General features: G+C 39.6%; 1 protein-coding gene across 20 annotated transcripts in view; it reads left to right on the forward strand.

Annotated features, from left to right (window-relative positions):
* The first annotated feature begins 2,453 nt into the window (after positions 1-2,453).
* The window catches only part of mical2a (microtubule associated monooxygenase, calponin and LIM domain containing 2a), a 60,226-nt gene continuing 45,737 nt past the window's right edge, over positions 2,454-16,942 (forward strand). For all 20 annotated transcript variants that reach the window (XM_017707242.1, XM_017707243.1, XM_017707244.1 and 17 more), the window contains exons 1-2: positions 2,454-2,592; positions 15,694-16,058. In XM_017707242.1, coding sequence (XP_017562731.1) covers positions 15,798-16,058 — 261 coding nt within the window. In that variant the 5' untranslated portion in view covers positions 2,454-2,592; positions 15,694-15,797. The remainder of the gene's footprint in view (positions 2,593-15,693; positions 16,059-16,942) is intronic.

Consider the following 16,942-nt stretch of genomic DNA (forward strand, 5'->3'; position numbering starts at 1 on the left):
TCACCTCTGCATTTAACCCATCCATGAAGTGGAACACCACATACACACACACACACACACACACACACACACACACACACACACACACACACACACACACACACACACACACACACACACACACACAGTGAGCACATCTGCCCAGAGTGGTAGGCAGCCCTATCCGGGGAGCAGTTGGGGGTTAGGTGTCTCGCTCAAGGAAACCTCAGTCATATACTGTCGGCTCTGGGGATCGAACTGGTGACCTTCCGGTTACAGGGCTCACTTCCTAACCTTCAGCCCATGACTGCCCCCAGATAAAAGTTATCAATAAAAGTTACTGCTTTTATCATTTCATTTAATATCACATTATTCATTCCCTATCCAGATAGACTGTGTATGTACTAAGGAGCTCCACTGCAGTTGATAGAGAACTACTGTACGTCTACATGAGTCATTATTTCATTGTAGCACTGAGGATGGTTTTTACCTGTGGCTGGTTTATTATACTGTGTTTTGCAAAATGTTTTCATCTTGGTCATTTTAACTGATAGAACAGACAGACAGTTCTCCTGAAGAGAGATAAACCTTTCTCCTGAAGCAGCATTGATTCCAGGTTAACATCCTATCTAGAAGATTAAGCCAGCATTGTGTAACTCATGAACAAGTCGATCTGTTGAATCTTTTCAATGAACGTGCTGAGCCGATTCTGAAGTCCAACTGACACACAGTGTTTAAGACTCGGCTTTCAGTGAACTTCATATACGATCTTTATACGTTTAACTTAAAAAGAAAACAATAATATAATAAGAACATACACTACGCTGTAACACACAGGGATTAGCCATAACATTTACCCAAATGTTACCCAGCTCTTACAATTTATTATATAGATGTACTTTGTAGCTCTACAGTTATAGACTGTAGTCTATCTGTAGGTGTATGTAACTCCAGCAGTACTACTGTGTCTGATCCACTCGTACCAGCACAACACACACTAACACACCAGACCACGCCAGTCACTGCAATTCTCTATGGTGGTCCTATGGAGTGGCCTGACCACTGAGGAACAGAGTGAAAGGGGGTACCAAAACATACAGAGAAACCCATGGACTACAGGCTGTAGTTGTAGAACCTACAAAGTGCTGATAAAATTGACAGAGTGTACAAACAAAGAAGTGGTTTTAATGGCATGGCTAATCAGGCCTATTAAGAACAACTTTGATCTTCTTTCTGTAGCTTCCAGTGGTGGACAGTAACTAAGTAAATGTAGTTTCTGTACTTAAGGAGTTTTTTCGTGTATCTGTACTGAAGTTTTTTCCATTTTGGGCATCTTTTTACTTTCACTCCACTACATTTCAAACTCAAACATCTGACTTCTTCCTCCACTACTTTTTGAGAAATCTGTCGTTCCTTTTGGTTTCTGTGTGTATTAAAGCATAACATGTCAAAACGATAGAAACGCAAAGCAAGAACACCAATTAGCACACAGCAGTCACTTAGTTTTGAGCTTGTTTTGACCTGTTGGTCATACCAACCCAGTGCAGCACACTGTTCAACGTCAGTGCAGCAGTGTAAAATTTTGGGAGAGTCTATTCAACATAAATGAGGAACTAACCTAACTTTGTGTAAATAGAGCACAATATAGAAATATGTCCACATATGCAGTCGTGACTGACGCGGCTTTTTTCTGAATTTATATAAACACCATTTCATTTTATAGTAAATTGATTTGGGCTGGTTTATGTTTATGAACAGAGACCTACAGATCAACATAGTAAAGGAAGCTCATTTGTGATCCTGAGTTTAAAGCCAGTTTTTATTAAACTTAAACTTGTAACTAAGTTGTAAATAAATCTTAATCTGAAACTTTGCTTGTTTGTAAAAAGTGATTTCAGAGCCAGTCGGTTCTACGTAATGGAAACTGTTTACCTTCAGTGTTTTGTGCTCATGATCATTTTAATAAACATCAGCGTCACTAATTAACGACGTTCTATTAAAAGCCTGGTTTACCAAGAGAGACACTGGAGGATTTTCACCTAAAATGAGTTCATGAAGCCAGTCTTGTTATAAAAATGATAACAGGACATTAGAGCCATAATTAATCTTTTAGCACTTTTACTTTTGTTACTTGAGTACATTTGAAGGCAAATACTTTAGTACTTTAACTCAAGTGGGGGTCTAAAGGGAGGAACGTCTACATTTACTGGAGTAATATTTTACCTTGGGTGCCTCTGCTTTAGCTCAAGCTCATGGTTTGTGTACCGCTGGTAACTTCTCCTTTCTTTCTGTCTGACTCCATTAGTGCAAGCAGTAACACTCACTGTAGCTTGTGTGGAGCAGAGGAGAGCGAATGAGTCAATGAATCACTGAATCGGAGGTTCGACTCTTTAAACGGGCGGTTCGAAAGAAAACTGACTCGAACTTCGCCACGTTAAGCGAGAGAGGCGCTTTTGCGCGCGTGCTGAGCTTCGTTCAGAAACTGTAGTCTGCGCGCGCGAGCCGTTGGCTCGAGGCTCGCGCTCTGGACCACGCGACGGTTCGAGTTCTGTTTAACTTTTGAACGTTTTCGGCTCAACGGACGTTTCTGCGTTCACGACTCCGAGCTATAAAGTGAGTAAAGCTTATTTAGAAACGTGTTTTATTCACAACTTTATGTCAGATATGTTTAATAGGCTGCTGTGGAGGTTCTTTAGAGTTAGTGTTCAACCACCGGCCGGCAACGTTACGGCAGGTGGCTTTTGACGGGGGTTTTAACGCTTTTCCTCGTGAAAATACTTTCAGTTCTGCCATTCGCTGTCTTTACCTCTCATTAACGACTCAGCTGTTCGGGTTCTGGCTCTGTATTCGGCAAGGAAGCTCTGAATCCGGCATCATTGGCTTGAGAACGTTTTATTCAGACTGAGAAATGGCCTTTCAGCTGGCTTTAGCTATGTACTTTGCCTCTACTCACGACCTAGCAAGCGACAATTCCCTATCAGAGAAGAGATGCTATAGAGATACGGAGTGCTCTTTCACAGGATTAGTATTGGTATGAGCTTGGTTTTCTTTGTATAATGTAAAATATATTCATTTCCTTTTGCCTCTGTAGCTGAGGATGGAAATCACATAATCCAAAAGGAGGTGTTTCACCTCCTCCTCCACCTCCTCCTCCTCACTGTCTGTAATAAAGCACGGAGTTGCACAACTCACATGCCTTCAGCAAAGCAGTCAGGGGTCATGACTGTGCCACAGGTGTATTTAGGTGTTGTGAAATGTGAGTGAATGATAGACTGAAGCTGAAAATGGGAAAGACTAAAGTGCACTCTCTGACTCCTGTCCAGTTCTCAAAGACATACTTAAAGGGGAATTCCACCAGTTTTTCAAAACTTCTAAATAATTTGGTCCTTGAGGCATAAACATAGTCTTCCAGAGTGGTTTGGCATGCAGAGAGACTTACAGACTCAGATTTCTTTACAGTGGTGGTGATAGGAACCAGAGTGGCGATGTCTACAACACAAACATACCGATTTTATTTGCTGTCTAAAACCGCCAGTGGACCAACACATCGTCTGAGTTTTTAGATCACTGTTGTCAGAAGAAAACCTTGTATCTCCAAAATGGTAACTTTACAGGAGGATGAAAAAACATGATGTAAGTCAATAGAACCCGACTTATTTCCAAGTCATTTTGGGTCTTTTTCTTTGGTCCTTTCTTCATGAAGTTTACATACAATGTAAAGAGCAACAGGCATTTTCAAATTATGTCAAAAACTGAAAAACAACAAAAATGGAGAAATGAGGTTTTCTCCCGACAACAGCGATATGTAATGGTGACGATGGCTGAATTGTCATAAATCTAAAAAGTAATTATCTTTGGGGACTGTTTTGCCTTAAAATTCTCTGGGTGTATTCTCTGGTAAAATTCTCTCCAGCATGAATTGATTACAATATGCAGATTCACATACATTTTAAGGCATTCACAAAACTATCAAAAACAATGTGTCAGACAATGGGCAGCATATATCTGACAATTTCATGTAATAACTTTCTGTGAAGAAGCTTTTAGAGGTGGACATTTGGTTCCTATCACTGTTCTTCTAATCACTAATCTGGCTTGGTAAGTTTCTCTATAAGGGACTATTTCACACCAAACCCCTCTGAATGACTTTATATACATCTCAGCTATTTAATTATGGAGAGTTTTTGAAAAATGCTTCATTGGGACTCCTCAGCAGGAGGCTTTGTTTCTGTTGGGGAACCTAATCATACTGTTGCAGATATTAGCCAGTGGAGAAACCGAATAACACCACCATTTACCCTTTGGACCTTTAGGACATTGCGCTTGTGGAGTTTACTTTGCTGAAGTTTTTCATTCTCTTGGGTCTCTTCATGGGGATGCCAGTACATTTAATCAGTACAGAAATTAAGAGTAGAGATAGAATGTACCTATATGGGGTCTGTTGAGGTCAGTGGAGAGAATGACTGAGAAGATTCTACCCTTAGCCATGAACATGCAAAACAGAGGGCTAAGGGATAAGTGGTAGGGACAAGCGATGAAATGGGATTGGGCCTTGGAATATCACATATTTACTTGTAGTACATTATAATGTAAAGATAAGTAAAGCAAAGCAAACAAAATATTTATTTTAACAGAAATTGTGGTGCGTGCTTTACGTGTCTTTAATAGTTGTGTACGCCAAGCTGCAGCAGCTGCATTTGTAGAGGACTTTATTATGGATTGTATTGTATGCGCTATCTGTTTAATATGGTGGGGTTTGTATGTATGTCGCTGCTGATTGGCTAAAACCTCCACCAGTTTTTCAGAATTTCCAAATAATTCAGTCCCTGAGATGTAAACAGAGTCATCCAGAGTGGTTTGACATGAAATAGTTAATTGTAGAGAAACTTTAATGCACTATTGTCATGCCCATCGAACGATAGAAGAAGTACCTCACACCTGTTACATACTGTTTCACGCTGTTTCAATGAAACATGTTGTTTAAGCTGGCAACAAAATGGTACACAACATTTTGAGATTGAGGTTACATGAACAGGAAACATATTATTGTTGTCAGAAGAAAACCTTGATACCTTTACAGGAGAAGGAAAAAACAGCTTTACTTTTAATGTAAGTCAATGGAACTAGATGTTTTCCCAGTCATTTTGGGTCATTTCTTTTGATCCACTCTTCATGAAATTTACATACAACGTAAAGGGCGACAGGCATTTTCAAATTATGTAAAAAAATGAAAAATGAAAATGGACATATGACTCATTTGCACTGCAAGATATATTTCTATTTTAACAAAAAAAAAATGTATAAAGCTGCAGTTTTGTCACAAAAAAAGAAATTAAAAAATGTAGTAGTTCTTAAAGAAAAGAAATTGGACCAGTATCGATATAATCGATAATAATAATGAAAGGTCTCAGTATTGGTATAAGAGAAGAAAAAGTGGTATCTAATCAGTAGATCACTTAACTGGGAATTGGATTGGGAATAGGACAGCTGTCCTATGAGAAACTTGCAGCTTGGAAAGATCTAGGAGTCACACAAACTGTGCCGTTATCCACCCACCTCTTGAATGAGGAATGACTAGTGCATCCTGTGACATGATAGCACTCTATCTATCTGTCTCTATCTCTCTTTTCCCCCCTTTTGCTTTCCCAGATGGTCTAAAGCTCTGCTTTAATGTGGGCTGCAAGCACATATTAACTAACTTAGGACCTCACACATACTCAATTTGTCTTAAAGGCTATAATCAGATTCTTTCTTCAAATGTTCAAATAAATGTTCCACTCTGAAATTTAGATCAACACCTTCCTCCTAATAATCATCTGAAATATATTTTTTTGGAATTTCTTCAGGAAAGCTTAGCGCTGTTGGCCTCTTGAGCTGTAGAATTTCATCAGTCTGAAGATGTGTTTTATACTTGTTCTGTTTACAGTCTGCTGCTTCATACTTCTTTACAGACTGTGCTCCAATGTCCTCATTTTTCAGACGGATAGTCCATGTGTTTCTGTTGACAGTGGAATTCTGTTCAGAAGCACTGCCATGTTGATACAAGCACTATAGTATTATCATTGGGAATGACTTTTGGCAAGAGATAAAACTGTTCATACATACGTAGGCTGTATGTCAATAAGGCAAGCGGTGGTTCTTTGTCATTTCAGAGGTTTACTTTCATGGTCTGATCCTTTGAAAGTCTAGCAGCCTTACTCAAAGCCCTCGCTTTTGAATAATGACTATAAATATGGTCTTTCCTTATTTGGATGCCTCACAAAAATGCAGTTAAATTACATATTTTGGTGAAGTTGGTTTGCTGTGGTAGAAGCTGACCTTTGTCGTTTTATATTTCTGGAATGATCAAACTTCTAAGTTCTAGATCAAACTGATATTTCCAAATAGGGTTAACTATCAGATCATTCAAATCCAGACGCATCTTTAAAAGGTCGGCATGACTTTTCCTCATGAATTCAACACATTTTCTGATGCAACTCTGATAACGTTTTCAGTCTCCGTCAACTTTTGAGTGGAAGAACAGCTATGAATACCAGCGTCCCAGCCTGTAATTAGTGGTTTAACCGTACTTTGATTTAAACACACAGCTTGTTGAGAAAACAGTCCCATACTATTCTAAAGCCAGCTTTATCATGCTCAGAAATCTGGCACACATCATCCAAGAATTGAAGCACTGTGCATCTCACCTTGAGCACACAATCACCCGCACAATAATATTCCATCATCACAGTGTTCAGGATCTGTAATCAAGTAGGGTGAAAATGAATGAAGTACAGAGTACAATTCTGTCTCAACGTGTTTGAATGTTTTAGATGCGACGCTTGTACTTTGATTTTCCTCAACTGGGGCATTTCCTCAGGCCTCATTTCTGGAAGTGAGTCTATATTTCCTGTCTGTCAGCTTGGCAAGGGACTCCGGAGGAGGAAATTGAAGGTCAGGGGTTCTGCATGGCACACTGAATCACCTGCCTGGGCAATACAGGAGTGGGTCAGACATACACTAACATTTCCTCTTCAGTGCAGAACTCTCCTCTCCTGAAAAAGAGACTCATTCCTGTTCTTGAGTCAACATGAAAATCCCATTCTTTCTCATTCATCATCCAAAACATCAAAAAATGGAAGAATTCACCAGGTCTTTCCCCAGGGCCATGAAATGTTATGATGAGCATCATTCTTAAAAAAAAGACTTGAATAAGTCTTATAAGTGTGCTAAAGATCTGTCAATTCTGAATGTCATCTCATTTACTCATTATTCCGACCCTCTAGTTTTGCCCAGCAGTAGTGATGCAAGTCCACAGAGCTCATAGCAGCAGTTCTGTAACAGAATTGCATTTCGTTTCTTTGTCTGCCTTACAATAACTCACAATGCAAAACAGGGGCAGTCGTGGGCTGGAGGTTAGGGAACCAGCCCTTTGACCCGAAGGTCACCGGTTCAATCCCTTTGACTGACAGTATGTGACTGAGGTGTCCTTGAATAAGGCACCTAATCCCCAACTTCTTCCCAGGTGCTGTGGATAGGGTTGCCCACACCTCTGGGCAAGCTCAGAGTGTGCTCACTGCCCTGTAATGTGTGTGTTCACTGATGTGTATGTATGGGGCTGTTTCACTGCACGGATGGGTTAAAGGTCTAATTCCTCTCTGTGCAAAAAGTTTGCTAATGGTTCTGTACTCCAGTACAGTTGGTAGCCTCTTTTTAGCTTTATTGGAGCTCTCAGAATATATTGCCAGGAGGTGGTGCTCAGATTTTAGGTCATATTTTGAGGTTATTAATAGATGTCATAATTATTAAATTTATCTGACAATAAATTTGAATATAAAGAATTGTGGTTAACCAATTCATTATTTTGTTTATTGTATGCTACTATTAAAGTACAGACTTAAAGTGACCCAGATTGACTGATTCGCTCCCATCCAATGTCAAAAATAGCTCAAGCACAAATAAACAAACATTACTCGCCACTGCCTTCAGCTGTGTTTTATCGTACATTTGTCTCCATTTTATCAGAAAAACAACTTTCACACCAGGAACCACATCGTAAAAGCCTTTTTTGATGATGAAGTTGGGTACATTGAAATTTTCAATGCAGCACAAGTTGTGACATCGACTTTTTCTTCATCATGGTAGTGGATAGTGGTGAACAGTCCAACAACGGAAAGCAGTCAGATAAACTGTATAAATATAATAAATGGCAGTGGTAAAGTGAATTTTAAACATGTCATTTTAAACAGTTAAGCCACATTTTATTTCTGCTTAGTATAATAGATCAAAACCAATAGATGCCAGCTAGCAAACTAATCAAAACCAATAGATGCCAGCTAACAAACACTGATTTCGCAACTTTAGGCTTCTGTTTATCTTACAGGGCTGCACAACTCCGGTCCTTGAGGGTTGATCTCCAGCGCAGTTTGGAGGTTTCCCTGCTCAAACACACCCAATTAACCCAGCAATTAACTGATAAGTGTGGTTAGTGTGGTTAGGTGTCACCAAACTATGCTGGACACTGGCCCTCCAGGACTGGAGTTGTGGACCCCTGTATTAAATAAACACTCACTCACCACTGCCCTCTGCAGCTGTTATAGCACCAGTAAGAAGTTAGAACCTTTGTTGGTTTCTTGACCTGTGGCATCTCAATAAATGCATTTTCTCCATTCCTTTCTTTTTGTGCATTTGCCTCTGGATTCACGTTGTGTTTGCTGCAACGTAAACATTTGATTGTGAAAGCTAACAACTGTGGAGAGTAGTTACAGTCAATGATAAGGCGATTATGTAATTGTGACAGTGCTATTAAGATGTCATGGAGGCCTCATTAGTCTTCTAAAGACAACCACCTGTGTAACAATCATCTGTGTGCATTTGTTTTCTGCAGATAGCTCATTTGGACCTCCCAGAGTACTTTGTCAAACTTGGATAGTTTTCTCCATCTGAAGTGTCTCTGTCTAAATTTGAGTTCTAAGAGGAGAAACTGTGCTCCACAGACTGAAAAGGTCAGACAGGCTCTCAGACGGCACACAGCTGCTTCCCATCTCCAGCTCTCGCTTCTGTATGAATTAATGATTTTTCTCCCCGCAAGATGGATGATATTAGCCGGGCCCTGGCCAGATAACACAATGTTTGCTCCCTCGTCCAAGACGACTTCCCTTTGTTTTGGCACCAGTGTAGTGAGAAGTGTCCATTTTCCCTCAGTTTATGAGACACTGGGAGAGAGTTTGCAGGACAGGGCTGTGTCCAGAGGGACGCTGGGAAACAATGTTTGCAACGAGTTGTCGTGCCGCTCTCAGGCGTGAGCCCTGCTTATCGAGGGGGGGGGGTTCCTTCCTGGTTTTCTTCATAGCTTTCAGCAATTAAGCAAGTTATGTGTAACTCTTTGCTCTCTCTCTGCTTCCCCACTGACATCAGCTTCCTTTTGTTTGGGTTGATAGTCGGAAGTTCTCTCCAGCAACAGCAACAGAACTCCAGAACTCCACTAGCTCTGTTTTCTCCCAGCCATTGGTGTGTTTCATGCCACTGGACTCTGGTTTGTGGTGGTTATGTTGGTTGTGGAGTGTGGCCTCATTAATTCAGTGTCATTACTTCATCCATGCCAAAAACTAAGGTGTGTCCTCTGTGTGCCAAGAGTGAAAGCAAAGCCAAATTGCTTATAAATGATTCTGAAGCTGTATGCTTTAAATTTATCACAAATCTGACAACCAACTAGAATTGCTTATGAAGTTATCATTAATTTTAATGTGCCCAGGAAAAATGTTAATTGTATTTATATTGGCTCTCCTTTCCTTAAGGCAATGTCAATAAAGCAGAGGCACAGAACTAGCGGTGTGTTTGTGCATATGCCTGCCTTTTTATGTAATTTTTTGACTTGGCTGTGCAACAGGTGCATATTTCACATCCTTGGAATTCTTGCTCTCTGGATAAAACTGATGCCATGTACTTTAATAGATACCATTCCACAGATAATAACTACTCTCAGTGGAACTTAGATGCTGTGATACCAAATAGTATGTAGGCCTACTTCAGTTTTGTGCAGAAGTCATAGACTGCTCTTCATTTATTTAATTCCCAGTCAAAACAGCCAGTCAAAAAGTACAAGAACTTTTTTGCATCTGGAAAAAAATAGGAAACTTACTTTTAACAGATTTTTTAAATTTAGTGTGTCCATCCTTTGTCTTTATTACAGGTTCCATTTTTTTCAAATCATGTGCAAGGTTATCTCCACATCAGATGTTTTCTGTTTCGTATGATCCAAGTAATCCAAAAACACATTAAATGATGTTTAAGTCTGAGCTCTGGGGTGGCCAGTCCATTGTTCTGAGAACACAAGCAGCTTAACAGTTACATATCCTTTCAGACCCATGGTATGGAAAGATGGACAGAAACACCTGGGGATTTTTCTCAGATCTGAACCAAGAGTGGGGCTTGATTTTCTTTTACCACTCAAAGCTGAAAGCTTTCAGTACTGTTTATCTGATGGTCACAGTGTTAGTACGCTACCAACTCTTGCATTGTTGTTAGGAATACCATTTTCTATGTACTTTTTAATAGTTTTTGAACTCCAGTTTTGTAAACTTTTGTTTTTACATTTATTACATTATATGCAGTGACTTTCCCTTTCCGTTAGCAAGTGGGGACTGCCTTCTGTCTGATCTCTTCAGAAATATCTCCTGAAAAATTAATAATATGGCTGCTTTGACAGGAAATTGCATGAGAGTTGTCTCTGACATTTGCACAGTACTGTGTCTTTATCATTTTAATGTAACTTTTTTTTGTCGTAATTGTTACGTGGGTACAATAGTTTCCTAAGAACAGTTGTATGTTAGAGAGTTTGAACTGCAGTTTGTTTATAGAACATAAACAGCATAGGCTTGCTTTGACTACCGATGGGATGAGAATAATCAGAGCTTTAAAAGTGATCCCACCACCATTCCTTCCCTTTATAAATTGAGGGTTATCACAGCCACTCTCCCCTCTGCAGCCAGCTCTGACTTTGATGCTCATTCCTCTGTGTGTGGGTATGTGAGCTTGTGTGTGTGTGCCTGTGTGCATGTGTGTTTTACTGGTGTCCTGTGGGCTGCTGCTGTCTGCCCACAACGGCCCTTTCCATTCTGTCAGATGGTGAAGTCATGGTATTTAAGCCGGCACAATGCAGCCTCAGCTCAAAGAACTGTGAGGACAGCATGAGCTACCTTTTCATTAACCCATGAGGACTGCTCCTGCAGATGGACCTAATAGCTGTTTGTTGCCATCCGTGAATCCAGGAATGCAAACCCTGCGGTTATAATGGTTATTAACATGTTTTAATTTAGACTTCTAGACAGACGTTGGACTGTCATGGAAAATGATATAACATAACTGCACATCAAAAGTTGGTTCCTAGAGTTTCAGTTCTGATCCAGTGGTCATGTTTGTGGTAAACCAGTTGCTTGTCTATGGTGGCTTAACAGGCATTTCTCTTTTTAAAATCAGATTTGAATGCTGCATTCAAAAAAGGAGATTTAAAAACTGATCATTCATTGTGGTAATTGTATAGTCTTTCAAATGGATTTGGACTGTATAAATATTCTCAGTTTGGCACTTGAGTATTGTAGAGTGGTCAGCGCCATTCAGGTTTTCACACCTTACATAACTGTCTAATTTAAGCAACCGTGACCCTTCTCTGTTAAACCTGTTATCAGTCACAGAGGAAGCACATCCACACTTAATCATAATACCATGTTTGCTAAAGGTCCAAATAAGACCTTGTGGGGAGGGACTGGACTATCTGTCTATCTAATTGACACCTGTAGCTTTAAGTTCCAGCCAATGGGAGCAACAGGAGGGTGTGTCCGATGCTGAGCTATGTCAGGCATCTGGGTGCTGGAATGTAGTCTGGGTGAATGTTAGCTTGTCTGTCTCTTGGGAGTTCATTTAACACCCGTGCCACATGAGCTGACAAGTCCCCGCTCAGAGGCCACTGGCAGCGAAACGGCGCAATGAAATGATGAGAGGAAACCAGCTCCAGCTTGAATCCTGTCGCTGTGTATCTTCAGATCTCCATTAGTGATAAAGTTGTATTCTCAAAATAAATGTGATATGTGAAATCTGATGTAATATTTTGTAACATATCCATGCATCCAGTTCCATCCACGGACATCACATTTTGTGATACTTTTAACTTCAAAAATACACAATTTTAGACATTTTCACAATACACAATATATATCATAATATATTTAGCTTTGCCGGTACTAGCAAAGTAGTGCCACATTTATAAAATCCTGTGTAAAAATGTTATGAAAAAATATGAGTTTAAAATTTATAAATTATGATATTAGGGTGGCACAGTGGAGCAGTGATGCAGTGGGTAGCACTGTTACCTCACAGCCTGAAGGGCCTGTGTTCGGTTCCCTGCCCTGTGATGAACTGGCAACCTGTCCAGGGTGTATCCTGCCTCATGCCCAGTGACTGCTGGGATAGGCTCCAGCACCCCCTGTGACCCAGGTACTGTTCTCCTTCCATGTTTCCACCTTAGTCCTGCCTACTTATAAGTTTGTCTGCGTGTTCCTCGTTAGGCTCTCAGCATATTTCTTATAGCACTTTTATTTCTTTACTTCTTTCATTTGCATCTGATACGTGGATTAGAATTTGCACTTAAATAGTGGAACTTGCACTTACATCCTTAACATACATTAAAATAACAAGATACATTAAAACATTTTAGACTTTAGTTTTTAGAAATCTCAGTAAGTGAAAAAGTGAGTTAACTCCAAAAAAGTGAGTAAGCAATTTCAAAAAAATTGTCCATAAATGTCTATAAATGAGAGAGGGCTGTGAACAAGCTTTTCATTGTTTCCGAACACTTATGTTTAAAACACATGGCAATAAAGTAGAGGTGGGCAAAAATACCATGTCATGATCCTTAAAAACATTTTTACAATACATAATATATACCACAATATTTTGTCACAGATACAATGTTCTAGTAGTGCCACATTTAAAAACTGCCAAAAAACTCTACATATTCTGATTTTTATTCAGTGTTTTCTATTCTGTACTGCATTATATTCAATTAATGTGAATAATTGTGGTCTTTTTGAAATTAATTATGCAGTGTTCTTTATAGAAGCATTATGTAATACTGATAGCAAGTGTTTAAAATAGGTACAGCAGTCTGAATTCAAAATATTAGAGAGAATTGTCTGCCCACCACCTCCTCCCCAGACTCAAAGCTCACGTGGGTTGTCAGGTTGGGGACAATGAACCTACACAAATGAGTGCAACGTTAAACTTTGACAGCATTGAACTTTGGCTGTAGCAAACAATGATAAGTCACACACTGTAAGTTCTTTTTTAATGTTTGCAAATTATAGACCAGCTGATGTGTTTTTTTTATGAATCTGTCAGTGTTAACTAAATGCATGCCTTATTATTCACGGTAGCCAAAGCGTAGTTGGTTGTCTTGAAAACAAAAGCCCATGGCTCCGAAGTATAAACACTCGCTGCCTTCAGGAAACTGAAGTCAGCTTCTTATTCTCCAGCCTTTTCTCTGAAAGTGCCCATTCTTAAATGGTACTGGAGTGACATTATGGTGCCTCAGCCTATTCCCCAGATTTTTGTTTGAATTTTCCTGTTCCACCTTAAATGTTGCAGCAGTTACATAGTTACATTATGTTGCCCAAGGACCCTGAATGTAACTGCTGTAACATTTAAGGTGGAACGGGAAAATTTGTGCACAAATCTGGTGGATAGGCTGAGGCACCAGAATATAACTGTTTCATATATGGTAGCCCATGGTATCGAAATGGTACTGGAAAATAGGCAGTGGATGGGATCACAGGCCATAACACAAACAGGCTTGTTTGCTCCAGAGAATAAATTTCAAAAGAGAACATACTGGCTGTAGTGCTGTTGTCTGAGAAGCCAGTATGTCAGTTTTACATGTTTCCTTGATCTTGGATGACATATCATGATCATTTATGGTTAAATAAAGTAAATATATTCCATATTGTTCCTTTAAGCAATATATATAGAATGCTCAGAAAAGCTTATTGTGGATCCTAATAACAAAATTTATCACAATAATTCTGAAATACAGTCATACTGCTCACCAAAATAATTGTGCAATTGTAATTATCTTGTAGCTTGACATTAAATATGCTGAACTAGTGATTACACAAAACTGAACTGTGGACTGTGTCGACACATCATATAGCATAGAAAAGCAAATCTATAGACGCAAGATCTGCAAACTGTACTCGTTATGTCTGGTGAACAGAAAGCTACCTTTACCGCTACTTCTCCATGATGGAGAATGAGCAACATGTGTCAGAACATTGAAATGACCCAAATGACCCAAAGTCTGGGCTGTCCACATCTAAGCCTTTTGGACGTGGTTCACCACAAATTCTAAGAGATGCTGTTTCCAGAGCATGGAGAAAATGTATTTTCCAGCAAAGTAAAGCCAGAATTTCCCCTGACTTTCCACATCTGCTTTGATGTACTCGTGTGATTTGTTCACTCTCTCTTTGATATTCAAATGAGACTTAGGTGCTGTAGCCAAAATGATTTTGTCAGAGGTGAACTTTGGACTCCGTTCTGCATGATTGTGCACGTAATGAAGAGTTGGAGTCAGAATCTGGCACTGATTTGCATTATCACACAGGCAGTATCTCTCACACTCCTGAGACTTGCATATCCTCCAAAGTACACTCAATAACCCAAATCAAGTCCTTACAAAAGCTCTGTTTATCAAGCTGTCTTTTCTTCAATATATCATACTATGCCGTGTCTCCCCGTAGTGCCTGTATATTATCCTTAGGAAGTGGTGAGACTTTGAAATGTTAGAAGGGATTGAACTAAAAATACACTACAGCAGGGCGTGTTACCAGAACAGCGAGTTGTCCCTGTCTGCCCAAAAAATGTACCCCTGTTCTGTTCTCATGCAGTGGGGAAAAGCCACAAGACAAAGAGGTTTTTTTTTCTTTTGCATGGTCTGCAGAATGGGCAGGGCTGGATCCCTTAGTGAATCGGGGCAGTCGTGGGCTGGATGTTAGGGAACCAGCCCTGTGACCGGAAGGTTGCTGGTTCGGTACCCTCAGCTGAAGTGACAGAAGTGCCCTTGAGCAAGGCACCTAACCCCCAACTGCTCCCTGGGCGCCATGGATAGGGCTGCCCGCTGCTCTGGGCAAGTGTGCTCACTGCCCCTAGTGTGTGTGTTTACTAGCGTGTAAGTATGTGGGTGTTTCACTGTATGGATGGGTTAAATGCAGAGGTCTAATTTCACAGTGTGTGAACACAGTGATAAATGGTTCAATTCAATCAGGTGCTCTCTCTAGTGAAGTGGAAAGGGGAGAGACCAAGCATGTCTGCTCTTAAGTGCTATTTAGTAGTGACTGAAAGTGAGGACACAACTCCTGATCTCTTGTCCTCTATTTGTCTTGAGATTTCAGATATTTAAGGGAGTTTCCCAGTTTTACTAATGCATTTGTGTTGTATTTTTCTACTTAGTGAGGAGCTGTTGCAGTGTTTAAACTCTTTTGGGAATTATAAATGATTAATATTTTAAAATATAAGAAACATCTGAATGTAATTAGGCTCATTTTCCACTTTCTCTGCAGTTACTCCACATTTTGTCATTCCTTACCAAAAATGGTGATGATTCTTTTTCTTTACTGCAGACGTTGCTGTCCCTTAAATACATACACAGTGAAATCAGACTAACCATGCTCTCTCTTCTCTCCTCAGACAGGGTAGTTTTAAGGGTCTGGGGTGTGGATCTAGTTTGACCATCTTCTGCCAGAGAAATTGAAGAACAAGAGCCTGACATCATCACTCCCACATAGGAAAAGATGGGGGAGACAGAGGATGAGAGGAGCCAGGCATCTAAGCTGTTTGAGAACTTTGTCCAGGCACCTACATGTAAGAGTACGCTGCAAACTTTTAATATCTTGTGTAGTTACTTAGAGCTGGATCCCCTGGAGCACAGCTCCTTCTACAATAGCCTGAAGAGCAAGCTCACCTGTTGGAAGGCCAAAGCCCTATGGAGCAAGCTGGACAAGAGAGCCAGCCATAGGGAGTACAAGAAAGGCAAGGCCTGTGCAGACACAAAGGTAAGTGTGCAGAGAGATTCCATTGCTTCTATGTTTCTAACAGTCTACAGCATAAAAAATGGAGAGGACCTCATGAAAAGACTATGAAAATAGTTTAAATAGGTTTTAAAGATGCTAAAATAAGTGCAAAGGTTAGCATGCAGACTTTTTAAAACACATTTGGCATTAAAAGTACACCGTACCCCTCACACAGGTATTGAGGCAATCTGGCTTTGTGGTTCAGAGTGTTGTATAAAATGACATCATCAAGTGAATGATGTTAGCACCAGATGTAGTTTGTTACACCAACGCTTTGTGGATTTCTGGCCTGTCGTCAGTTCTATGCGCTCATTTTTTCACTGTTTGAGGGAACACCATGACAACATTGCTGACTTTTTGTTCTGTCATGACTCCCTAGCATTGGCTTTAAAATTAAGAGGCACCGAAATGGAAATTCTGAGCTGATGCCGATATCTGATACTTTTCGTGTACTTATCTGCTGATGCCAATACACAAGCATATATATATAAAATGTTGAAATTGGACTAAATCTTAAATAGCATTACAGAGAAATATAACATTTATTTCTAAAAGGTTAAACAAATTAATAAAATGCATACACCTTAATGCAATGGGCAGCATTTTTCCCTTTCAAAGTACTATAAATGTCATCAAATTTCAGATTGAAATATCAGTCAAATCTAAACTGTCCAATATTTTTTTAGCAATATAAGATGATACAGATATGAGATCATTTTTGCATGCCTAATTTAAAACATTTCCTACATGTCCTATATATATATATATATATATATATATATATATATATATATGATATGAGCAAACAAAGCTTTTTTAGAATGTATTCTTATTTTCATAATTCATTAACATTGTTTTTGAATGTT

Source organism: Pygocentrus nattereri, chromosome 15 (genome assembly GCF_015220715.1).
Source record: "Pygocentrus nattereri isolate fPygNat1 chromosome 15, fPygNat1.pri, whole genome shotgun sequence".
NCBI lineage: Eukaryota > Metazoa > Chordata > Actinopteri > Characiformes > Serrasalmidae > Pygocentrus > Pygocentrus nattereri.